Below are 27817 nucleotides of genomic sequence, written 5' to 3' on the forward strand. Positions count from 1 at the left end.
TAGCACGATTGAGCGATAATACAAATACTACTAGGAATATTCAGTTTCACAAAAGATGTATAATCGACATTGGCATTGGCAGTTACGTAACTTATTACGAGGCGTTTAACTAATTATCGCGAGTGGACGTATTTGTTCAATGTCCGAGTTCGAGACGCGAATCACGAGGCGAAATTAGCGATCTATCCGCCATCCGTGCAGACTCATGTCAACATCGCCAGCACGCAGTGTATACACGGCCGTAGGCGGACATGATTGTCGATTGATCGGATGTCCGATAATCCGATTTCGATCGCTCCCTGATTATCCCCTCGTCGCTTTTTCGTCAAAGTGATGTCGTTTCGGACATTAGCTGCGGATAAAAATCATGGAAGCCACGTCGGCCGTGCGCTCTCGAGCGGCTATCAACAGTTGTCGAATTCATCATCGCATCGTTACGACTGTTACGAGTCGCATCTCGGATCATGACAACTTGGTCTCATTTCCTGCTTTCTGTATCTGTCATGCATTTAATTAACGCTTCCGTCAACGATTAATTGTCGACACTGTCGTGCGACACGAGCGAGGGAGCGAGAAGACCGGAGAGACTTGTCGATCACGGCGATAGGCATCGAGTGCAACACGCGCGACAGTTGCCATCGGTGCGCGAATCATTCGGCGATTTTCTACAGCATCGTGCGCGAATCATTCGGCGATTTTCTACAGCATCGCGCGCTAATTTCGCTTTTGTGAAACGCGGCACGGGATTCGGTTTCCGAATAGCGGATGCGAGCAAAAATGATAATGTGTCAAACAATCACGAGTCCCCTTGGTTTGCGTGCGTGGAGATGGAATGCCAGGCGTTCCAACGTATCTATGCAGCGGCTTATGCACAATGCATAAAGTAATCCACTCGCCCGATTCGCGTAATCGGGGCGTATGCTTCAAGAGGAATACAATATGTCATAGCTGACAATTTTTTCTTTTAAATAAGAGCTAAAGGAGAGATACATTTTATCTACTACCTCGCGGAATCAGATTCTCCCAGAACAGGCGATAACGAGTGATAACAAGAAGAGGATATTACGAGCGACCTCGAATTACCCGAAAAGGAGACACGACATGAAACGGAACCGAGCCACGCGAGCAAGTAACGCAAATAATTTTACGTGGCATAAAATAAGATTAAGCCCGGGAATAAAATTCGATATATAAAACAAAGAGGACCGAAGCGAGGGGGGCGAAAAACGGATGGCGGGGAAGATGTACGGGAGAGCGAGAGGAGAGAGACCGGAGAGAGGCGAGAACATCCGACGGGGCCACGCCGCGCCACGCCGCCATATCGTCCCTCCACCCGCGTCCTACCAACCACTACCACCCCATCCACCCATTCACCCTCTTTCCCCCCCAGCCTCGCAGCAGCGGCAGCAACCCCCGAACAGGCTCTCTGGCACTCTCCTTCACCTCAGTAGCGCCGGGCGTCTCGACGCGGCAGCACGTTGCGTCGGGGTATTCAGCACGCGACTTTGGTCCCATAATTCAGTGTGTGCATCCTCGATCTCTCTTCCTGTCTCTATCTTTTTCTCTTCATTCATTCCTCTGATTATCTATCGCTCCTTTCTCGCCAATTCTTGGGGATTCTTCACGGACGTCCATCCGGTCACCCCGCGTCGCCCTCGCCTGCTCGAGGGTTCGCGATCGGACCCGCCCACCCGCGCGCGAGTGACTTTCCCCTACCCCCTCCGACGCCGATTGCTCCTCTCCTTCCCTCCCTCCCTCGATCGCGCAGGAAAACAGCGTCGCGACGCGTGCAGTCGCGTCCGCCGAAGTCCCGAATCTGGGAGCGCTTTTCGGGACCGGCGAGAGAAGGCCGTTTACAAGGGCTCGGCACGGGCTGATTTTCTCGGCGGTTCCTTTTTTTCTTTCTATCCCATTGTTCCCCGTTCTGCACCCCGTTCGCGCACGGCGGGACCTGTCATGGGGGAGGATCTGCCCTCCGGAGACGCCCGGCACGGTTAGTTCCAGGTGAAACCGAAGGTGCGCCAGGTATCGGCGCCACCGCCGGAGGATTGCGAGTGACGTTTACAACGTTCCGACGAATTTCGGCGAAAGCCTCGCCGATCGACGGCGATCGGTCGTGCGTTTGCGTCGAGCAGTAGTCACAATATTCACGAAGGGTGACACGTCGCGCGTTCCCTCCCAGCGCCGGGACGGCCCGTAAGGGCGCCGATCGTGACGGTGGAGGGTGCTACGCACCCCAGTGGTCCAGTGTGCGATCCATCCGATCTCGACTGTGACGATTATCGTGATCATCGTGATTCATGCTAATCGCTAAAAAGTGTCGTGCCGGATTATTTTATTGCATCGATAGTCTTTGACAGTGATTTACGGAAGAAGGATTACGAGGAAAGAGTCATAAGTGACGTGTAGTGACGTTTTGTGGACCGATCGAGAGTATTTTGGAAGTGACTGGTTATGGCCGTGACGAGATCGATCTCGATCTTCCGGATGGATGGTGGCGGTAGCGAGGACATTAGGGGTTCGCGGAGGTGCAATCCACGGGCGGGGGTGAGATTCGGCGATCGCCGAGCGTCTAGGGGATCGTCCGGTGTTGAAGGTGGATCGGTTATGGCGACGCGCGGTGGTTCCGGCAAATTTCTTCTGGTTGGCGCTGTTCTGGCCATACAGTTTGTTGGCGCGGCGGCGATATCCAGCAAGGGTGAGTGCGTCGATCAGTGTGATCCAAAAATACTCGTAAATCCCTCGAGTGTGTGTGTATGGATGCGAGCTTTATTTTCTGGCGTGGAATTCAGCGGCTAAAGTGGTTCGCCAAGTGATTGATAAATAGCCGCAGGTTCTGACACGACGCTCTCCTCAGGATAACAATGTAAATATACGGTATTTTAACACTGAAGTTGAAGCTCTCTCCTGATTCGGAGGATGATTATTTATCGAATGGAATAAGTGTAACAGGATGTTCTTACACCGAATAAAAAAAGCTAATTTTCTCGCAGTCTTTATCTAGACAATTTATATCGATGAAAAGTGTGCAATGCAAATATTGAGAAAAGATGTTAAAGGTATATTTAAAAATAGATTACATAAATTTGTTTCCAGTTATATTCTTTTATATTTAATCGAGAATGACGGGTTCCCATTTAACGTGCGGATCTTCACTACGTGTCTTCTCGTTTAAACGCACGCACGTCCTACATGAAGACGGGGTCTTTGAGCTTCTATCCTTCGCCGATGTCTCATAATCTAATACCGCGACTAACTTCGGCCGTTACTTGAACGGGCGAGGGAGAAATGCTTCCATCGCCGAGTCGCCCAAGTTCCAGAGGGTGATTCGATTCGCGAAATATTTTGCTGCGAGTCGAGACCGAGTACCAATCGGCGTCGCCAAAGTAACCAAAGATCTCATCTTGGAGGATTCGGTTCTCGTCCTCCGTCGAATCAGGTTCCTCGCCGATTTTCCTGATTATCGGACTGCGAGAGGGACGAAGAGTCCGGACACCGCGATAACGAGCTTGTCCCGATTTGCTATTCGAGATCGTTGTAACAGCGTACGGGATTTGAGAGATCGTCTGAGAAACGAAGAGAGAACGAGAGGGAGAGGGAGAGAGGTAGTAAACGGCAAGAAACGGAGACGCATACTAAATGACGGATGCTGCCCGATCCGATCGGTCCTCCTCTCACCTTCACAAGCTGCTGGCTAACGCGATTTTCGCGTCTGGACCGCATCATGAAATACACATCAGAGATGAATTTCGAGAAATCGTGATATCGTCGCAAATAATGACAACTGGAATATCCTGTTTTGATGTGAATTCATACGAACGCTCGGATTGCAGGCGATTCGAGTGTCACGGCGGCGGTTGAGGGGAGCAAGGGGGAGATAATAATTAGCGCAATTGATGCGATTTCAGAATATGCGAGAAATTTGATATTTTTTATTATTCTCTTTTACATGCGCGAATTCGTTTGTACATATTTTTCGTTAATATTAGCATTTAGCGATACTTTTGTTTTTATTAATATTATTATATATCACTGCACGAATCGATGATAATAAAATCGTAATTGTCGCACAACAGTCGCGCGTATTGATTTTTGATTAATAATACCGTGCGAGGCGTTACGCGATTATGCGCTGTGTACACGAGATGAACTAAAGGCTGTTAATGTAAATTTCCTGCGCCTCGTCGCAATATCGCGGGCAAACAATTCTTGTGTGCTCACCTCGAGTAGCTGCATTATGTAAGACAAAGAACGATATAGTTACTTAATCGATAGACGTAACTTAATACTTGCGTACTCATACAATACACACATAAGCACGCACATTTACGCATACACACACACATACACACACACACACGGCAAGTATATGGACAATTAAGACTTTACAATTGCTGCGTTTTGCGTATGCCGCTGAAAATACTGTCAAACAAAGTAAAATATCGTTAAACTAAAGTTTCATATCGCAATGTGCAAACGCGATATTTGCCAACCAAAACATTCGAGAATTATCTTTAAAATATTTCTAAATTTATATTCTATTGTTTTCAAGAAATTCATAACTTTTATCGTGTCCTTGCTCCATTTGATTAAAATGTACATCACGATGGATTCTCTTCTCTGCCGTACTTAATACGCTCTTGCAATTTGCCGCAAGACCTTCGTACAAGATGCAAGAGTGGTTCGCCGTCTCGCAACTTCTTTCGTAACGTTCACGGTACGTCGAATCACGTTGGCGTCGTCGTCATCGTCGGTGGCGAGTATCGCCGACTAGGAACCGACGTTGAATTAATTGAAAATCGTCGCTGTTGAAACGCCCGCCGCACGGGCTTCGCACGGAAACGCGGCGGACGTCATTTTGATCTGGTTTTAATTAAACAACGGACGTCGCGCGCGAGCGTCATGCCGAGATCAGGGAGAGCGAGAAAGAGAACCGAGAAGGTCGAACCGCGCGTGTAGTGGATAGATGGACGGAAAGTGCGGCGGGTAGGGGCGGAAAGGGTGATAAGTGGAAGCCGGATGATTGAGGGCAACGACGGAACGTTTTAACGCGATTAAAAAACGTCGCATGGTCGATCAAAGGCGTCCACCCGTGGCACACGAAATCCATGGGCCACCGCTAGCAAAAGAACGCCGATCTTCGTACAGTGGCCCTCGAAAATGCCGGTTCGACCGCTAGTCTGCCGTGTGTAAAAGTGCAATATGACTAACCGACCGAGAGACCCTATCGGTTAGACATCCACCGGTGAACCGGATCCGGGGTGAAGTTCATATACATACGTGCGCGCATACTCTTATCGCGGGAAGAATAATAATATCATTTATAACGCGTTTATGCCTGTATATGAGTGCATGACGAGGTGCAACATCCGGAATTCGTACGAAATCTCTACCTCATGGAAAAAAGAGTGAATTTAGCAAATTTAATAAATAAATAAATAGAAAGTAATCGTATGATAATAATACCAATGTCTCATTTAATATCGGTTGCGAAATTATTATTTTATGAAAATTCTCATGGAATTTTATGTATGTTATATATTTGTTTTAACAAATACACACAAATTACGCCGTTGAAATAACGAAACCTCAAAATCCAGTGGCAGCATCTAACAACAATTAAAACATGCAGTTGGTATTACTAAAGCTTTGCACGGCGACCGCAGTTTCGGCGAAATTACGACTTGTCAATGGATTAGCGATATACCATGTCGAGCTGGGTATTTGCACAAAGTTTGTCAGCCGGTTATTATAATTAGTTTGCGCGTTTGAAATGTGGCGAGTTCACGCGTCGTTGAGCCGATGCTGGATACGAACCGCGCGAATTGTCGTTGCGGAACGAAGATCAGCGGTAATACTGCTTTAACAGCAATGCGCTTTATTAATAAAGCTCGGCTTCGAAACATACAAACGATATTGTATTATGAAATCCATTATGTTATATTGCGCCAAATATTGTAATAATGTTCGTTAGTACACACGGATGTTATTGTCTCGTTATTGCATAAATTGATATTCAAGAACATCGTTATATCATATCCGGTTAGCCCGTGAGATAACGCAATCATTATGCAAATGTGATTATGTTATCAATTTCCGTCCAGAAGTGATACAAAGACGAATTAAAGAAATGCACATGTAATTCACCAGAGCTTGAAAAGTATTCACACAGCCGATTTCGAAGAGCTTCCAAAAGATATGCACGTACAGAAACTCACGGATCAGCTTGACATCATGAATTAGGTACGTGGCCTGCATTATATAGCACATCACTTCGTAGTGCCGCACGCGCGTGCTATGTAATCACACTCGGCGTGAATCAGACAATATGTCGTCCTCGAAAAAGATGAACCATCGGCGAGGACTCGGAAATTTACTGGCGCATAAACGCGCATTCATAGAACGGGCTCACCCTGTCGTGAAGCCACGAAGCTGACGAGACGCGTCATTAAAATTAACAGCGCGTTGTGTCTGAACGGAGCCTCAGGCAAAAGCAGTTACGGGAAGTCGAGTATACGGCAATCGCGAGGGCGCGATCCACGAATCTGCCCGTACGTGAGTGTGTACACGTTATCTGCACGGGAGTCACGTAACGCCACGGATATCCCTTTCTTATCCCGCCAGAGAAGCGTTCTGTGATTCGACGGCGCATCCACGCCTGGAATTATACGTGTTCGTTTTATCAATTTTCCCTTGCAAGATCAGTCCACATCAGGATCGTGTTTTGAGATGTCGCAATTCTTGGAATTTGTTCTCGTGCCATCTCTTATCACCTCATGTTCTCCTATTACAAAATTAATTTTTCGGACCAGAAATCTACCACTTTGGATCAACAATTTTTGGAATCGAAAAATACTGCAAGTTCCTAATATGACAGAAATTATCCAACACTTCAATACGACAGAAATTATCCACACTGCAATACGACAGAAATTATCCACACTGCAATACGACAGAAATTATCCACACTGCAATACGACAGAAATTATGCAACACTCAAATACGAGAAAAATTATGCAACACTTCAATACGACAAAAATTATGCAACAACCAAATACGATAGAAATTATGCAACACTTCAATACGACAGAAATTTACGTCTATTAAGTTGACACAGCCACTTTAGCACAATCAAATAAAACATTCATAGAAATTTAGTGCTTTTTTGTTGCTAATTTGTTGCTCTATTCCGGATTTTGTTGCTGCAGCCATTTCTTAAAACACAATGGCTGTGTTAGCTTAAGTTTAAAGTTAGCACAGCCATATTAAAAAAATTTTTTTAAATAAAAAACAAGGCATAATTATTTAGTGCTATTTTGTTGCTAATTTGTTGCTTCATTCACAAATTTGTTGCACCACCCTTATCATCGGAACACTACCCTTAGCTTAACTATTGCGCATTTAGCACAACATCCTAGAACTCGAATTTCAGGAAAAATTACGACGGATTATGTCATTTCGATTTTGTTGGTTTACATTTTCGTCAATCCCGATTTTATTGCTCCACCCCTATGAGCAGAAAGCCACCCCTAGTTACACCTACCCAGCACAACACATTATAACTCGAATTTCAGGAAAAATTACAACGGATTATGTCATTTCGATTTTGTTGCTTTACATTTTCGTCAATCCCGATTTTGTTGCTCCACCCCTATGAACAGAAAGCCACCCCTAGTTACACCTACCCAGTACAACACATTATAACTCGAATTTTAAAGGGAATTTCTGCGGATTATGTTATTTCGATTTTGTTGCTTCACTTTTGATAGCTGTAGTCGAATTGGTAAAGACGTTATGGATTGTAGGGAGATTCATGTTCGAACCCTGGCTAAAGAAAGACATTTTTTGCAATAAATTGGTATTGAAAGTAACAGAACCCATGTAAAGCTGGACCCCCACCAACACCAAAAAAGTTCATAGCTATCAGAAAATTTAGTGCTAGTTATGTGCTAATTAGTTGCTCTATTCCCGATTTTGTTGTTCGAATCGTTTAGCAGGAAATTGCGATCAAAATGGGGGTTCCATCTTAACGTTAAGCCGGCCTCTCCCATATTGAAGAAACTATATAGAGTGCTCGAATCAACAAAACAACTACACTGGAATTTGTTGCTATTTTGTTGCTCTAAGATAGTGTAAATTAATTTAAAAAATATAATGCTGTTTAAAAGATACTAACATCCACGAACAAGTACAACGCAGCGCGTTATAACTCTACCGACAAAACTCATTGCAAGAAGGTATTGCTAAAAATTACTAACCATAAAACACTTTTACATGAATAAATATGTACAATAATTAAACCACAACTAAGTTAAATTAACAATTATTAAACAAAAATCAGGCAATCACAGACTAGGCGCTTTAGCGATGAGCTAAATGACTTAAAAAATTTGTCGCTCGCAAGAATGTGGTCTTAAACTGTTCCCTGCATCACGGGCTATCGAAAATTACCAAAAACTGAATTTGTTGCTAACAAAGTGACAAAATAGCCTCTTATATGATCAAGTATACACACGGCTGTGCAGGAGCATATACATATATAGCGGCTGCTTTACCATTTTGGAACTAGCAACAAATTCAGTTTTTCCCTTTAAAATTCGAGTTATAATGTGTTGTGCTGGGTAGGTGTAACTAGGGGTGGCTCTCTACTCATACGGGTGGAGCAACAAAATCGAAATGACATAATCCGTCGTAATGTTTCCTGAAATTCGAGTTCTAGGATGTTGTGCTAAATGCGCAATAGTTAAGCTAAGGGTAGCGTTCCGATGATAAGGGTGGTGCAACAAATTTGTGAATGAAGCACAAATTAGCAACAAAATAGCACTAAATAATTATGCCTTGTTTTTTATTAAAAAAATTTTTTTAATATGGCTGTGCTAACTTTAAACTTAAGCTAGCACAGCCACTGTGTTTTAAGAAATGGCTGCAGCAACAAAATCCGGAATAGAGCAACAAATTAGCAACAAAAGAGCACTAAATTTCTATGAATGTTTTATTTGATTGTGCTAAAGTGGCTGTGTCAGCTTAATAGACGTCAGAAATTATGCAACACTCCAATACGACAGAAATTATGCAACAACCAAATATCGAACCAGAAATCGGAACACTATCTTTGCCAGCAATTCTTGGAATCAAAAAATTCTTGGAATTTGTTCTCGTGCCACCTCTTACCGATTCATGTTCTCCTGCTACAAATTTTAATTTTTCGAGCGAGAAACCAGTTCTGATCCAAAAATTAAATTTCATAACAGGAGAACATGAGGTAATAAGAGGTGGCAGGAGAACAAATTCCAAGAATTGCAATTTCACGAATTGCTCCGATTCCAAGAAAATTTTTTTGCTATTCCAGGAATCGCGCTCCACAACTTTTCGTCGTCATCAGTCCGATTACTGGCCCGAAAAATTAATTTCGTAGTAGGACAGCGTGAGTTAGTAAGAGGTGGCGTGAGAACAAAGTCCAAAAGTTGCGGTTCTTGGAGTACTCTCCAAAAGATAAAGGGATTGTTTTAGTGTCGACTTAGAATTTTTGATGATATAGAAACACGCCGAGGACTCTATCACTTCCATGTATAATTAATCGAGAAGGTTTAGAAATATAGGTATACTTAATGTTCATTGAGATTTGGTTAATTTTTACGTGTCGACTTGATGAAATCAATTCAAAAATTATAACAAAGCGCACTGCGTTATCGTCATTAAGTCTGACTTGATTTTAGGAATGTAAGTGAATATACACGTATACATTGACCACTTTAACTTGCATTTTTTGTGTAATGGATACCTGGCAGATAGAAATAGTTTGCGGCTGTAAAATTAGGCGGATGGCGCGATGCGGTCGCAGCATCGAGTTTCCTGTGTCGTCGGAGTCGGGAAGTCTGTTACGTCAAGAGCTATTCGGTGGTGCCGGGGGAAACGCGTATCAATAATGCCGTACGAGATAGTGTACGGCGTCGCTCACGGAGTTGAAACACGATACGATCGAGTGGACCAGCGCGGTCTCCGGTGGCCGTCGCGTTCGTGAGATATTTTTATGGAAAATTTATTAGCTCGCGGACATCGTGATGCGCCGGCGTCGCGCCACCATAAATCAAAAAACATCCTCTAATGCGACTTGACGATCGGAATAAAATGAACGGCATCGCGGAATTCTCTCGAATTATTGCCGAAGTTTCTTTCCCAGACGTGAAGCGCGAATGCATAAAGATAATCCCTTCGTGCTCTCCTCTGATGAGAAGTGAATACGGATGTTTACAGCAATATTCCGTTTTACATGCATTAGAGATCGAATGGACGTTTACTTAACGAATAACGAAGAATCGCATTTCGCTTTTATTTCAGATCTTGTTTAGCGAGATCTACAACAGACGGTTCTACAAAAGTTTCATGCTGTGACGTTTTTACCTCCTCGTGTATAATCGTGGAAGATTATACACTTGATACTTTCAGCTCGTGTTACAGACGGGACGTCTTTTACGCACGCAAATATTATACGCCGTCTCTGTTGACCGGGACCAAAGGGATACGAAGTAAAACTAGCAAACGGGACTTGCAGCGGAAAACGTCCACGAGACTCGGCAATATGTTGCCGCTAATATCACAAATGCGGAAACGCTGACGAGACACAATGGCGCGGAGAATGTTTACTGTTCCGCGACGTTTATGTCTGCACTCACTGTAGCAGTAGCACGATACGCAGTTTGCTCAGACGGCGACGTTGCTTCATACTGGTGCAAAGTGACTCGCTAGGATTACACGAGAGATTAAGGTGCAACCAAGGCGCACGACATGTACGTTACAGGTTGCGAGCACGTCTAAACAGTCCCTCGGCGCCGGGGAAACGGACTAAACGCGTCGAAATTATTTCCGTCGCGTCGGAGACGCCGGATATTGCGAGACGCATTGCTGCACGTGACGATTGGCCAAGCGTCGTGGCGGTTGTAACGGACTTTGCGATTAACCAGTTCCTTGCTTGCAAGTTTTCGCTTAAAAATTGACGCTTTGAGTTAATTTTCAGTAATTTGTTTAATAAATATTCAAATGACAAAATTCGCTAAATTAAAGTAAAACGGCACACGTTACTTTTTACACGTGTATTCTCTAGTTACCAAGTATACTGGCAGCTTCTTTTTGCAATGGGCGCTTGGTTCGGTGTGAGAACGAATCGAAAAGATACCACGATTCTCTTTCAGGGTCCGTTGTAATTTGACCAGCGTTGGATTACAGTCAAACGGGCAAGGCTGACGTTGCGAAGTATCACGTTATATAATAGCCGCAGCTTCGGAAATGGCGGAATAGGGACACTCGATACGGCCGAGCGGAGCGCACTTGTGCAACACTCTCCGCTGCGTGCGCCAATTAAAGTGGAATTTAGTTCATCCCCCCAGTGGATGCTCTTTCCCTTTTCCAACAAGAATACAATACGATTGCTGTTCCGAGATATTCTTATGTATTATCGATAGCACTTTGTTATACGGAGCTTGCGCGCGCTGAAACGAATGCATGCAAGCACAGCGTGCGGTTAACTACGACCTCTTAACTTTCTTAAATTATATGATAAGTAATTCTGAATTTTTCATGCATCGTCCGGTTAGTCACGTAATTAACTCTCTGGTTAATTACGTTCCATTTAATCCGCTTCTCAGTTCCTCTGATCAGCTTGTTGATTAAATAGCGATTAACTTTTTGATCAATTTCCTAGTCAATTCCCTGGTTAATTATCCGTCTGATGTTCTGAGTCATTAATGATGATTGATAGTCCGATTAACTTTATGGTTAATACGCTGAGTAAATTTCCAGTCAATTTCTCGGTTAATCTCTGCATCCAATCGCTCGCCTAATTATCCAGTTAATTACCTAGCCAGTTTTCTAGTAAATACCATAATTAGTTCTTGCAGAATCGACACACATAAGATGGATTATGGTCAGCATTTCGAACCGTAGCGCGTCACCCCTGTTCAACTCAACAACCCTCACTTGACTTGCGTCGCGATTGCGGTACCCGATGCGATCGGGCTGAAAATTGCCAGGCGACGCAGAAATGTGCCGAAATGTGCGATGAAATGGGGGTTGAAATAAACCAGCGAGGATCGTGTTCAGCGCGACACGGCGCGACGAATCCCGCGCGTTTACGTGACCGATTAATCACGATTGGCTTATCCGCTTTAATTGCGCGCAACGCGGATCGCAAAGAGTCATGAACGTCCGTATGTTCAATGTAAACGGCATTAATATTCGTCACGCAAAGTGGATACGATCATGGGGGGAGAGGTCCGATATACGCCGATCGGTCACCATTGTTCTCCGAATTTGAAGCGGAATCTACGCGCGCGCGCGCGCGTGTGTGTGTGTGTCCATAGGCTCAGTGTGTGCATGCCTATGTGTCTGTTTGCGCTTAACCCCCCTCGGGGCATCCTTGTGTGCAGATAGCATCCAGGAACATGTTACTCGTGATATTTGTGCATGTACTCGCTCGCCTATCCGGTCATCACGCTATGAATTTATTTATACTCTCATGAAATTGCTCCGAGTTCACGCCCGCAATTCGCACGCTTGTACGAGTGTGTGTGCATGTGCAGGTATGTATAGCGTTAGCTGGGTTGGGTGTCGTGTAGGGCATGTCGCTCCCTTCGTCCATTCATAGGCAGGCAGTGTTCTTCTGTCGAAAGCACTCTACCTAGATATGCATGCGTGCATAAACGAACCAGGATCGGTGGTTGACGGTATTAATAGTCATTTGCATGCGAAATTGTCTAACATATCGCTCAATATCGTGATACAAATTGGAGTAAATTTATTTTCTGGAATATCAAAAAATTAAAGATTATAGATCACGCGGACAGAATACGTGATGAAACGAATACGGTATCGGGCGTATTGTCGACGCAAAATATTTCTTATTCTGGTTAAAGTATGCTCGTGAAAAAGAGAGTTTGTCAATAATTATAATTCTTCTTCAAAACTTTATAAATTAATTGAATAATTCGCGAAGCTAATTATTTTCAAGCTTGTGCCCGCCGACAAGATGTGACTTTGCCGAGTAATCGTGCCCGAGGGGCATCGTTCGCTTTTGCCTTTGCAATGTTACCGTCAGCCAGGATTCGTCTCGTGAAGCATGTCGCGCGAACGTGCGTGCACGCATACACACGCACACGTGGCTAACCCGGGCCAATATTGAATAACATAGCTGATTAAATACTGACACGGTAGCGAGGAGCATGCCGGGAGTCTGGCATCCCCTTTTCCCTGCGCAGGCCCTGTACGCGCGAAATGAGATTAACCCGCGACACATGTAAACCCTCAAAGCACACGCGCGACCCCGTCTCTGCGGTATATGCAAATTCGTTCGTGGCGACAGCCAGTCAGCCCTTTTCCTACGGCCCCTATTGTCCTGGCGCTTTTAGCACTAGCTCACAACGGGATTCGGAGTGCCGGGGATGAGGCACGACGCCCACCCCGTATCAGTGAATCGCATCCGAAATTTTCCGCGACCGCGAGATGAAATATTTAAAATAGTCTACTGCTGAAAGGGGATGTTACCGCGATAATCCGTTACCACAATTGAACGCAGGCAGTAACAGAAGATATAATAAATGAATTGGAAGTCCGTGACAGGTCACGACGCGTTTAATTTAATACAAGACTTGGCAGTGCAAATGTAATCATGATCTCGATTCCGTGGAGAGCGTAATTGTCGGTAACACGGGAGGATTCTCCCGCAGTCGTGTTATCTCCTCTATTTTTATCGAGTGCAGTTCACCGGGTGGCGTTTCATTAGATCCGCGGTCCCCGGTCGAAGTTAATAATTGGCCGCGCTCCGTAATTATCTCCGGCTTTACTTATTGGATAAGAGAAATTTTTAATTAAGAAGACTGGACCGTGGCGCGCGATCTCCATTTCGTGATATTCCCCGCGACGCAATTATCTTAAGATTCGTTGTATTAATTTAGTATATATAATGTTACATATATGACTTACTGTTTGCAATGATACTTTTAGATATATATATGTGTAAATGGATGTGGAATAATATAAAATTAGTAGAAATTAATACAATTATTGTTTCATTTTTGGAACGACTTTATTAATTATGTATTTTTTATTATTAACATATTTTATTAACTGTTTATATTTATAAAAATTGTGATGTACATTATTTGGATTCTCATCGAAGAATTTGCAGGCACATTGTCCGAGATTCAACAAGTAGTCAAAGGGAAACGGTTCACCCTAATACGTGAATAGATAGTGGAGTAACGTTCGACCCGAGCAACTTATCGAATAATCTCCGGGCGTAAATAAATAAACTCACACTAGCTAATCAGATTAACAGCGGAAAATTTGGGTGTACTGTGGGGCGATTATTCGAGGTCGATCGACTTCGTGCTTTTAATTACGAGTCGCAGACATTGAGGAAGAATGGCACGAGTGGTTTCCCCGATAATAGAGATTTATCTCGTGCGCACCACAAGTGCCAGGATGAATCGCCTCTAAATAAAGACGCATCGCTCGACAGATGAAATTTTTTTACGGCCGCGCGATCTCTGGAACGGCTCTGATAAACAACACTGTGGCAAAATTCACTGCTCGGACATTGATCGGACCATTTAAGATTCGCTCTTCGAATACGTTCGAAATACTCTTTGATCTTTTAATTATTTTTCTCTTAAAATATATTGCTTATTCTTGTTGTAATAGTGTATGAATACTGATTATAAATACAATATATAATACATTTGATATGGTTACAAAAGTAATTGTCAAAGACCGGCACAGAAAAATACAACTTGATTTCGTCAAAAAGTTATGTTGCTTATGATTAACAATAAAAGTGCAGCGTGCTCATCAACGCGCGTATTAAATTCTTGGATATAGAAGGAATTATGGGACAACTCGACGGAGAAGCAAACGGTGCAGGCAATCAACTGACAACGACCAGACCAAAGCGGAGTCGAGCACAAGGGACGTATCACGTATGCGGGATGCCGCGCTTTGGATATTTTTTCCTCTTTCCGTTCCCTTTATTCCTGATGTACGACTCACCGGCGGTTACGTCGCCTGGGACTCTTAGGGCACACGATTCACCGGAGAATCGAGAGAACGAGCTGCCTTATATTGCTGAAAAAGGGAAAACATCGCGCACGTCGCGTTGCTCGACTATCTTCGCCGATCTTACGATTAGAGTGTGCACTTTGCGAACACTCATGATCGTTGGAGCGTAGGGAGTGGTCCTGGACATCCCAAACATTCCCTTATTAGAAATTCCTATGTCGATTTTGCGCAATATCTTTACTAACTGAACATCATTTCGTCGCAGAAATCATCGAGGCGCAATTATATAAATTATATAGAAAATAATTCTTTCTCCTAATTAATTGAACAACTTGCACAAAATTTAAACTCTTCGTATTGCTCAAATTGTGCCGAAGAACGGCATAGAAATAATAGGTGAACAGCGAATAGCTCTCGCGGGTTTACGAGCAGTTGGTTTGCGTTTCGTGTCTCGGCAATCATGAAACGCATCTCAGACCGCGAACGTACATACGTACGTACGAGAAACGCTAGTCCCATGCGGGAAAAGCGGTACCTAAGAGACAACGACGATCTGGTGAGGAGTATGTGTGGAGTGTACGACGAGGGGGATGAGCATGAGGATGAGCGAAAGCGGAACAGAAGGAGAAGAGAGCAGAAGCGGGCGGGATATGCAGTGCCGCTGCGAACGTGCGAATGAGTCGAGCCGGGCGTGGAGGAACAACCATAACTTCATTTGCGCAATGGTCCTAGTCGAAAGAGAGAGAGAGAGATAGATAGATAGAAAGAGCAGCGAGCTAGAGGGTGAGGCCGAAGGGAGAGAAGAGAGGACCGCCTTTCCGCCACGTAACCACCGCCGCCATCCGAGCGACTCACCGGCGATATGAAAGCCCCATAATTCTCGCCGGCGCAAGCTTTGCCTCTCTGCACCCCGCGCGGGCGGGCTAAGTCAATTACGGTGCGGCGCGTATAAGCGCGATAACGCGGAAGACGCGAAGAAGAGAAGCGGAAGACGAGAGCGGCGAACTCATCGCACCAGAGATTTTCACGCTCTTCCACTCTGTGTCTTTCTTTCTCCCTCTTTCTTCCGTTCTCTCTTCCGCGGCTGGTGACTTAGCCTTTCGTGCGCGCTACCCCCGCGGGAGGAAAAACTTTATTTCTCGCCCATCGATCGCGCGTTTTGTGCGCGGCCGCCCCGCGCGAGCGGAGAATACTCAGCCAGTTCTCTTGCCGCGTCGGCGAGCTCTGTCAATTATACTTAAACTACGTGCATTGATCGGAAATCAAAGTTCTTGGCCTCCCGAGGGAGGACTCGAGGGGGCAGTTACAAGCGCGGATAGTATGGTGGCTTCTTCCCTCATTCGAAGGATAAACTTAACACTCGACATGCTCGACATTTAGGCAAGTGGAATTTTTGACAATAAAATGTTTTCACAATGAAACACCTCTCAATAATTCGAGATTGTTACATTATTTGGTCAAATCACCACGTTATTTACTACAGAGAGACGAAAGATTTCGCGACCAAACGGGAAAACCATATTTCGACTGCGAGGAAAGCAGCAGGTTGCTTCCGTTTGCTGCTACATCGTGTATCCTTATCTCTGGCTGTGCTAAAATACGATAGAAAAACAAAGTGACGTTCGTGTGCGAGAACTCTTCTCCCGTCTTGCACGCGGATACGGCCGCGATTTCTCTTCATTTTTCCGAGCTACACATTATTTACCCGCATTTTATCACCATTTCCTCCGGCCTCTGGTGGTCACCGCAACATGCGCGCTGTTTTATCTCCAGTTTCCTTTCACGCCACCTCGCTCCTTCGCCGCAAACTTCCCCTATGCGGTTACGCATATGCACGCTCAGCTGCAACGATGCGCGCGCGGCTCGCCGGAAGTTGAACTTCCGCTTAAACTCTGCGCTTGTAACTTTAACCCTTTGAGCTCTTATCTTCCGCATTCATAAAATATTTCTGGGGACTATCTCAATAATTATCGCACAGGTAGAGAGAGAATGTTTCCGATTTATTCGCATACACGGTAAAGTTTTCCCGCTTGCTTTTCGGACGCACGTTTTCGTCGGATGTTCGGAAGCGATGCAATTAGATAGTTTATTCGCGCGGTGAAGGGTTCGGGATCTGCGAGAAGCCTTACGGGATCCGGCAAGTTGCCCGTGGAACTTGTACCATCGCAGAGCACAAAGGACCTTGGCCAGTACTTGGCCAGGACTCACGTGACGGAGGGGAAAGGCGGTGCAGGAGAGACCGGCGTGCATGTCCTTGCCAGGGTATTCGTCACGGAATTAATGGCCGGTTCGGGGACTACGGAAAGCATTATTCCGGTGGAAAGGCGACGAGGCAAGAAATTATGGTTTCGCGTTCATCGGGGGTCGACGAGGGACCGTATCTCCGGAGGATGGAGGGCGAAGGGCGTCTGGTTTATTGGGGATTACGGCGGGGATATTGGAACATATGCTTTCTGCCTTACGTTCCCTGGGAAGCCCTCGGACGAGAGTTATCGACTGCTTGATCGTCCAGAAAATACGAGAATGGCTTTATTGTCCGTTTGGGGCGTTTCTTTTTCCGCTTCTCGCGCGATAGTACGCGTCGAGGAGTTAATTGCGATAGAATGTCATAAAACGTAAGCGTTCTCGCGCGAAAGAATCCGTCCATCGCGCGATTCTTTCGTGCGCGACGCACAGCTGGTTTAATCTCGATGCTTTCGTCTCGGTTAATTCGAAGTAAACTTCGTTTCGACGGTAATTTCGCCCGCGGTCTCCGGAATCTTGCGCCAAAGCATCCAACGTGGGAAATTAAAAGTCGCAAACAGTTACGGAGTTATAGGTGAAGTGGTGGTCCCACTTGTAATTTTCGCCACGGAAACTTTGGCTACGAAACTCGTTAAAGAATAATGCGTCTCGCCGCACACCCGTCGTTGCATTAACCAACCGATGTTCGGTTATATACACATATATACGATCTGGAATGTGTCTCCATTCGCTTAAAGGGATTACGTGAGAGGGGAAAAGTTACATTTTACAGATCTTGACGAGACGCGTAAAACGAGCGGTCGCTAGTTACTCCGACTCCATTTCTATAAATAATTGATCGCCGCTCAACCATTGCAAAATACGTTCCTCTCGTTTCGAGTTATCTGTCCTCTCTCTCTCTTTCTCTTTCTCCCGTTCCAGATGGAATGGGAGTCGATGTGCATACGTGTCTGCATCCAGAATCCACGATATACGCCCCCGCGGACGGGCGTGATGGCCGTCGAAAGACACGAACGTGTGTCCCGGGTGCGATTTGCTGACTGGCTTTCCCTGCCTGTGCAGACGAAGTTAATCGGTCCCGAGATAAGGGATGACGCCTCACTTCCGCGGTAATTAGGTTGTGCGGTTCAGCAACAATGGTGATAGAGCGCGATAACGAGCAGCCCGACGTGCCCGCGGAAACGCGCCGGCGAAATGCCGGATTTATTGTTGCGACATTCTCCAGGCACGATCCCACGTCTCCACGAGGGAATTCCTGATGATCCCGCGCGATGCGCGCCAGCGATATTTGCCGCGTTGAATATGCTGAAACCCGACATCCTAATTAAGTTTTATCCCAATTAAAATTTTGTCAAGTTGTGATCAGTCCACGACTCGTGTTTCCTCGCGCTAGCTTCCGCAGTTACATAATTGGGTAAATAATAGCAAGAGCGACTATTTCACTTTGAATTAATAGTTTCCACGCTTTTCGAGATCGAACCGTAAAATTTGATCGAATTACGCGAAATTAATTAACAGACGAATTTAAAAGATAAAGTTTCATAATTACGGAACTCTGATCCGGAAATCACGCAGTGATCAATCTCGCAAAATTAAAAATCAGATGGACGTATTAAATTCATTAAAGCGTTAAACGTGGGTTACAAGTATACGCAATTCACGCGAAACAAGCTTGTCAATTTCGTTTGATAGAAACGCTCTTATTTAACAGCAGCAAACCACGCAATTTATTAATTCAGTACGACCACGCTGAATTGTCGTAATACATAATTTTTATTATTGTGCAAAGCGCAAAAGATAATTATCGGAGTGCAGCAGTTGTATCGTTCTATTTCAAGCCGCTTTAGCGGCGATTCGACCGATAACGAGCGGTATTGAAGCGCCGTCGAATCATGGTATCGTTATATCCGATCGATGCGTTATACGCGACACCCTGAAACCTGTTCTCTCGATTTGAGTCTCCTGACCACCCCCTGCTGTCCTTCCTGCCCCGTTAACGTGTCGCTTTAAGGGAGAATTCGCGTAAGACCGCGTACATATTTCCGGTGAAATAAAATAAAAGCGCTACGCTTTCACTGGAATTGGATCGTGTAGCCCAGTAATAATAGTGATATAGCGTCTCTTCCGTGCAGTGCCCTATTATTACCTCATATATTACGGGGACGGTTCTAAGGTAATAAAACGAAGGACGAAAGTGCGAAGAGAAGCAGCTCCACCGCTATCAATAATCCGTTAACTCTTAACAAAATAGAAACTTGCGCTGGTTTAGCGGAAATGATAATTTACCGCATCGGTTTAAACGTAATTTGCGGCTGCCACCGTTAATGAAACGTTCTTACAGTTCTGTCACGTACCATCGAAACGTTAACTTCGAGCTTTTATCGATACTGCGTTTCTGATTGACGTAATTACGTTTCGAAGATATTAATAAACGTGGTACTGATTTTATTTTATTTTATTTTATTCTTTTCCGTTGCTTGGGCGCTCATCTGCTTGTCTGGCAGTTTTATGACGAGTGGAAGCAATATCGATTATGAATAACTTTGAATATCGAGACGAATGATTCGTGAAAACTGCGTGAAAAGTGAGAATCGCTGTTTTGAACTGATTAAATTTCGCAGCTCGGTAGCGATGATTACGTTATTGGTCGACAGCTCATCGTGTCACTGCAACTCCGGCTTAATTTACTGCACATGACATTGCAATTGCTTTTGAGGTAGAGATATTGGAAAGCTATTCGGTCTGCGTCGTGTGAATCGAAGCGCAACAATTTATGACAATCTCTCTCTCAATCTCTCACAAAGTCTCATTTCAAGGAAAGCAACTGTTTTATCATGTACGCTCACGTAAAATATCATCCGAACTTCTCGACGTTGTCTGATCACATTGCAACCATTTCTACTTAAAGACGATACACGTTCGCATTGACACTTCCGCGCGGGATGTTCTCATAATTTTTTTATATTATATTACTCAGATATTTCATGCACTAAATATAGTAATTCTGAAAAAAAGCGTTGTACGATCCGTATTTGTTATCGACATAAAAATACTCGTTACGATATCATGTCCGATATTTTCGCGCTCGCCAGAGGCGATTTTTGTTGGTCGGCGGCGAGCTTGTTTTTTTTCGCACGAATTCGCGGCAACAGTTTTATTCGAGATATGTGAAATTTCTGTTACTAACGAACGCACATAATTATGCAATAAACGTGTAACAGTATTTTTTTGTCGACGTCAAAGTATCGATTACAATATTGCGCCCGATATGTCCGCGATCGCCCGTGGCGGTCCCGCCACATAGGTGTTACCGTGAAATCGCGTTTCTTTTCGCGCGCGTTCGTAAAAAGAAGAAGCGTAAACAATTTCCTGCCAATACCATTTGTCTTTCGTACTTAAATAGAACAATGAGATGAAGTCCTCGCAATGCACAGCTCTTGATATCAACTAATACTTTCCTCTAAAAAAAGAAAAAAGAGAAACTTATTTGGTGGCTTGATCGCGTGATTTCACACGAGTTTGGATCAATGCGACTTTATTCGCGATACGCGAGATCCGCCGCCGGGGTTGCCGGCAGCTGCATATGGATGAACGGCGTGTACCCGGCCGTGTCGTGCCGATGTTAATCGCCATCGGGATAAGGGCCGACGGCTGCGTCGCATGGCAATTAGGTTACGTGACGCAATAACGATAACGATGACAATTATAACCGTGTCGACGAGGTGATAACCGGTGCGCGTCCTGTCTGCCAATGCGTCCGTTCGTTGGGGGTGCGCGGCAACCGTTTCATGCGTCCGCCTTCTCGTTCATTAACTATCGCTCATCGTGATAATCTTCGTCGGACAATAGACTTGATAACTCGCTATCGAGTCCGACGACGACGACGACGACGGTGGTAGCGGTAACATTCGATCCGTCGGAAAGCGTTGAAATTTCGCACGCGATTATTTGTTAATCAGATTAGCACTACGTATTACGCCTCTGAAGTAACAAGACTGTGAACAAGTCTGCTTACTTCCACAGAAAAGATGAAATTTCTGCCGAAAATAATGACTTCAAAATTGTTAATATATTGCAGGTAAAAGCGCTTATAAATTTCTTCTAATTTTATTTCTGTTTGAAGGGAGAAAATTTATAATATTAACATTTCGCGATGCTTCCTCATTTTGATTTTTCATGGGAATGATCATGATATCGTTAATCGCGTGGTACGTCAAATTTAATCAACTAATTAGTTTCGATATTGAGGAGTTGCGTGAAAGTAAAGATACCAGAGTTTCTGGCCTTTGAAGAGTTTATCGCGCGGCGCACGTAACTTTGTATCCTTATAAATTCAAACAGAAAGAGAGAAAGCTGGATATCTACACTGATGCATCCCTCGGGGGCTACAAAAATGTTAATAATGCTTCATTTCGTTATCTTACTCTATCCAACGAGTCGGATCAAAAGTACAATGAAAATCCCTAAGAAGAATATCCCGGGGGTACTATGAAAATCCTCGACAAGGCAACATTTTCCTTAATTACCTCCATGTCGTGGCGAAGATGTTGCGACGATGTATGCGAGAAATGATGACGAAGCCCTATTTATTTGAACATCATCTCACCCACGATCGATATTGTCTTTAGTTGCATCAATCGCATGCGAGTCTGTTTTCTCCTAATTCCACTATTTCTACGTATCGCTCGGTTGTCTGATAACATGATCATTTCTACTTACATCTTCTATCCGAGAATAATGCAGTCCTTGAATTCACCTGCAGTTTATCTTTTAACAAAGCGGCAATTATGAATTGCTGTTTCGAAACATATTTCCGCGTTGTGACGTGCTGACATCAAAGTGCCCGCCGCAAGCGTTTACATTCTACCAGTTATTCCGCGCGTCCGCTGCGAGCGATCGCCGCGATCGTGGGATTGTCCCACGTATGCGATTTCGCGCGTATCGGAATCGGCACGATTGCGAGATGGTCCTAATTACTCCACGAAACCGTCAACGTATGTGCTCGATACATCCTACAGCGATCACGCGTTCAATCGCGCTTCGCGCCTGTCGATGTGACGCGCGGATCGCTCTTTTTTCAGCTTTGCGCCGCCGGTGCATTCCATAGATCCTGATATTCGCCCCGTTCGTTACACATCCCGCGGGAATGCGCTCTATGAATTGCAAATCTGGTGTCGTGGTGCATTTTTAAAGACTGCGTGCGTGCGCGCGGATTTGCTGCACTGCATCCAAATGAGATTTCGCGACGTTGATCGTCTTCGAGACATTGTTCGTCGGCGTACTTTAAACTGCACCAGCGATACGCTAACTTTTCTTCGTTTCTCGATCACGTATTAAAGACCGAGAAATGGTTACGCAATGGTCGAACCAATTTACGAAGCAATCTTAAATTTACCGACGATGGCAGAACTAAAATGTCTCATAAATGTAAAATTTGTGACAGTAAAATTTAACGGCGAGGAAAATGATATTGCTGTGATACTGTCTGAAATTGTTTCGGAGACGTCTTTGAGACTCTTTTTACTTGATTCTGCACTTAGCAAATTACGCCCGACGAGCGCGATATGAGAATTTAGCTATCACTTAAAAGTTTATTATGTAGAACTTTAGATAAGGGGCAAAATTGAATAGGGCATCAGAGGGTTAATGCCCGCTGCAACTGGGGCAGGGTAGATCCCACGGTAATTAATAAAATTAGGGTCGATCGAAGCGCAACTTGAAAGTTACCACTCTCGCTCAGCCATACACCACAGATTGATCCAGATTATTATACATTAATCTATATTTGCTGTTATATAAGAGAAATAATAATTATCATTATTACTTGGTACTATTATTAATTATTACTTGGTACTATTATTAATTAACAGGCTTGTAATTTTGTGATTGCAATTAATATTTTCCTATGCTTGCTTCTTTATTTATATTATCTCAACACACAGACGGTGATGCACAATGCATGACGCGTACTTTAAAAAATATCATCCGTAAAAAACTTGAAGACAAAAATATCTAAGAGACGATATTAAGATAACATTACTCAATTATCGTTGCCGAAACGAGAGTTTGAGAGATCCCACGCTTTACCGAAGCCATCGACCAACATGAAAGATAGATAGATAGAACAAAGTCGATGTCCGCTCTTCGTTTCGTATCTTTTGAACAAACCTAAAATGCTACGCGTTTCTTGTCCCTCATAAATAAACATATCAGTGAACGCCCTAATTTGCATGCTCAAGCGAGCGGAGGGAGGGTTGATATTGTCGGGTGTCGCGAATCGGTGCCATAATCATGACGATAAACGAGAGCACCACTTGCGGAAGGGAGACGCGTCCGCGTAAAACCGCGTCGGCAATTGCAATTGCGGCGCGCATTCGACGCATCGTCTGACGTGGAACCAACGTCGAGCCATTTATATAAGCGCTGGGACGCGGGTGGAGCATTCGCAGCGGCAGTATCGCGCGGATGGCACCATGAAGAGCGGTGGAGGAAGGGAGGCAGCGGGGTTCGTAGCGCGCGCCGGTCGTCGAGCAGCATGAACGACGGGGGGTTGAACGAGAAGGGTCCTGCGAGGAAGCACAACGTACGGGTAGGGTGAAATGGAGTGACAGTCGTCGAGTAGTTGTGGACCGGCGGGAGGGGAGTAGATAACGTTAAGTGCATTACGTTGCTGCACCGGCTTCGTGCTTACACAATGACTGTCTCCGCATCCCCTATTTTACACCCAGCCGTCTACATACACGTGCATGCGTATATATGCACGCACGCACGCGTGCACGCTCGAGGCGAGCCGCGATGCATGCGCATTTCCGTTCTGTCTTTTTCTCCCGTTGATCTCTTCCGTTTTTTCTAGTCTCTATCTCCCCTTCCGCTTTTATAGCCTCTCGTTCCGTCTCGTTTATCGTTCTCCATCAATTCTTTTCGCTCCTTTTTTTGTGGGGCCTGCCGGCTTTCCCTCTCACGACTGCATTAACTCGCCATGGCCCTTTACGTATCATTGCCCGGCCGAATCGACCGAACGGCTGGTCACCCCTCTATTGGTCTCTATCGGATGCTCTCCATCTGCCGGCTCATGTTGAGTCTCAAAACAAACGCACCACCAACGGCGGCGGGGGCGGTGGCTCGTCGTCGTTGCTCTATATACATATCGGCAGTTTCGCCGTTCCGAAACGCGGGGCGATTGCCGCCTCTATTTTCCTCCGCTTTTACAGCCGGTTTTCCCCAGCCTCCACGACGAGTGTTTGTCTTTTTCCCTCCCGCGCATCATTCTTCCACTATCTCCCTTTTTTGCCCTCGCATTCGTGCGCCGTTTGTTCGGCAATTTGCGAATTCGCTTATTCTCGAGAGTGCTGCCTATAAATGCAGCTGTTAATGTCAAGGGAGAGGAAAGACGATTTTGTGAAACTATATGTACGACAGTTTACGAGATCGCATTATCGAGAATGCACATTTTGCGTTTTACGTCATTTTATTATATTTCTACCGCAATTGATAAATTGATACTATCAGACACGAGAATGTTATGTATATCGATAAATGATGTATATTCTTGCGAGACTGGCGAAATTGATATTCATTCAATCAATCGAGAGTGTACCTCCTTTGCGACCGTCTTTCACCGGCAGCGAGCAACTTCTACGGAACCGCTGCAAAGCGCGCAAACGAAAGAGCGTTCCGCCTGCCATGCATTGGCGGCGTCGTGCCACCGAGACGACGACGAGACGAGAGGCAGATTTCCGTTTGACTCGATGGCGCGTGAATTATGAAACAACGAAGATCCGATGGTATCGGCGTTTCCCGCGGGAGATGCGAGACGAGCGAAACTTCGTAGAGACGTCCCCAGACGTCCGCCGGTAGTATAACGGAGTGCGCTCCGACACGGAAGCGGCGAAAGTTCTGGTATGCTGATAGAGCGTGCCGTGCACTACTGACGGATCCTTTTTGCAAACACACGGCGGGAGCGTCGCGACACGACCGCTCGCGATTTTCTGAACTCATCGTCGGGCGAGATTTAGCGTCAGCAAATTCCGCGGGGACCACGAACGGAGACGGTTCCCTCGTCGCACGTGCATTCCCGCGGAAAGAGTCTCGTCTCACTTCAACGTCGCTCTTCGAAAATTAAGTGTTCCTCGACGAGAACGCCTCGAAACACGTGGAGTCGCGGGATTCAGCAGAGCGATCTATATATTACGTCACCGCGACTTAATTCGCGGAAGCTACGCGAATCCACGCTGGTGAATGTCGATTTTGTCATTTTGATGTTTCTATTGCTTCGTGTTACACATTGTTGCGTGTCTCAGATTCTGTTGGAATGCTCTTTCCTTCTCATGTTACTCTCGCGTCGATGTCGGGTCCTAATTGCTCGGATTCGGATTCGCGATTCAGCCTCGTCGCGATCGCGCAGATTGGAGTTCAAACAGTCGTGAAATAGCAGCTACCCGCGTGTACGAATTCGCTGCGACGTGCACACGATGCATCGATAGAAACTGCTGCGGACGGATTCGACGCGGCTCGAATTCGCGTCGGGGTATACCCAGGGAATACCCGCGAGGACGTTAAGCGGTATTATCTACCCTCGCCAGCCAGCTCGATTGCGGTATTTCGGCAACGCGTCGATAACCCGGCGCGATTCAGTGGCGAGAATGCGCGCGTGATAACTCTCAGCTTCGCAAATCGACTGTCGTAAGATATGAAATAAGCGCAGGCACGACCCGGTGGGAGGTGGAAGCCAGGGAGAAAGGAGGAATCAGGGAAATACTACCGATTCACGATTTCACCTCTATGCATACCAATCGGCCGCGGATTTCGGTGTCATTATTTTTGCCGTCCCGACTCGCGGTATCATGCGATACTCGGATAAACGATTCGATTGAACCGATATCGCGGGACTTGTCGTATTTCCACTGTGCATTGCGGCTCGTCCTGCCTCGCGAATTATTGCGATATGTGAAGTAGGCATGTAATTCGATGAATAAAGGGATAGCTGTGCATGAGCGGCTTCATTGAACGACGTTAAATGATTCGTCGCTTTCACGTGCCGAATGTATATCGCGTTTTGATCGCGAAGGGGTGTGCAAATTTTGCCTGTCTTTTCTGAAAATTATTGAACGCATTGAACGCGATGGGAACTGGCAATTCTTCGTAGCGTTATCGGTCAGGTGACGGATGTTACTCGCTGCTGCATCTGTCGTTTCGCGGATACGCGTGGACACGCTCGTCTCGTCATCCTTTTCACAACGAACGTATACGAATGGGTGCGACGATAAATCTAATTCCGCGGACGAAATATATCGTGTTACAATTCACCGCAATCGAATGTAATGGACTGGTTGCGTTGTAGTAATCTCCACATGATAGGGAGATTAAACGGATGGACTGACGCAAAGTTTCAACTGTTGCCTCCGGAGATAGATACGTTATCAAAGCGTGTGTTCCATCCCTCATAGATCGTGTGTAAAGCGCACCGCAATAATGACCTCACTTCGTAAATTACAGTTGGATTAATATTGCGGGCAGATTCAAGATATTTGGATACAGCTCAAACCGCAATAGTACCATAGCGAATCCGAGATCGATCTGCAGCGGATTGTGTGCGCTCGTCGCCGTGCGCTGGATTTTATCGTTAAACCTCTGGGTTAAGCCTCGAATTCAATCCTATTCGATTAAATTCTATTAATTAGTTCGACGCATTCTCCATCGAATCACACGCTGGAATTCCATTGAAGGGAAAGATCCGCTTGAAATAGTCGTGATTAATTGTAATAATTCAACGCGAGATCGAAAGCGGTAAAGGCGATTTCTTTGGCGCGGGAATTGATCGAGAGGATCGAGGGGATAAAGTACGCGCCAACGGGCCCATTGCGTGCAATCTCGGAATTAAAGCTGCATCGTAAAACCGGAGCAGAAGTTTGCTGAGCACGGAGATGCCAGGGCAGGCCCGGCAACTTGGACGTTATTCATGGCACGCCGAGTACAAAGCAGCGAGAGCAATTTAGCCGCTCACTTGTCGCCGTTGGCTGGAATAGGTTGGTCGGATTATGATCCTCACATCGCCGTGTTTCCTTCAATGCAGCGAAGCCCAGCGCGAGAACCGGCGTCTGGGTGGCCAGCTTAAAAGCTATCGGAAGGAGATCCCTCGTTTTCACAGCTTGCCAGCGTGCACGTGAGAGAGGAAGAGAGAGACGACCGAAGAAAAATTTCCACCGTCATCCTGGATCGTGCACGTCGTTGGAAAATGAGACGTGAAAATAAAGGGAGTGGACGCACGCGCGGCGGGTGGATGCTGAAGGTTGAGCATAAAGGGAGAAAAAAGCGAAGCGGAAACTAGCGAGCTGACTGGAAGATCGAGCTTGGGTGGTGGTCGTCGTCATCGTCGACGACGACGACGATGGCGGTGGTGGCGGCTAAAAAGTTGTGCTTGCTCGGCGAACTGCTAAGCCTGTCATTCGCACGCTTCCGCGAACGCCCTGGAACTGATTTAAAGACGAATGAAGGTCCACTCCTCCCTCGGGCGAGCGCACGCGAG

At 45.5% G+C, this 27817-nt stretch overlaps 1 protein-coding gene across 3 annotated transcripts in view; it reads left to right on the forward strand.

The window, feature by feature from the left end:
* The first annotated feature begins 1452 nt into the window (after positions 1–1452).
* Positions 1453–27817, forward strand: part of LOC105284227 — a 197570-nt gene continuing 171205 nt past the window's right edge. For all 3 annotated transcript variants that reach the window (XR_002193646.2, XM_020033250.2, XM_011347578.2), the window contains exon 1: positions 1453–2698. Coding sequence is in view for 2 of the 3 variants with exons in the window: in XM_020033250.2 (XP_019888809.1) it covers positions 2455–2698 (244 nt within the window). In the remaining variant the exon portion in view is untranslated. The remainder of the gene's footprint in view (positions 2699–27817) is intronic.

Source organism: Ooceraea biroi, chromosome 12, assembly GCF_003672135.1.
Source record: "Ooceraea biroi isolate clonal line C1 chromosome 12, Obir_v5.4, whole genome shotgun sequence".
NCBI lineage: Eukaryota > Metazoa > Arthropoda > Insecta > Hymenoptera > Formicidae > Ooceraea > Ooceraea biroi.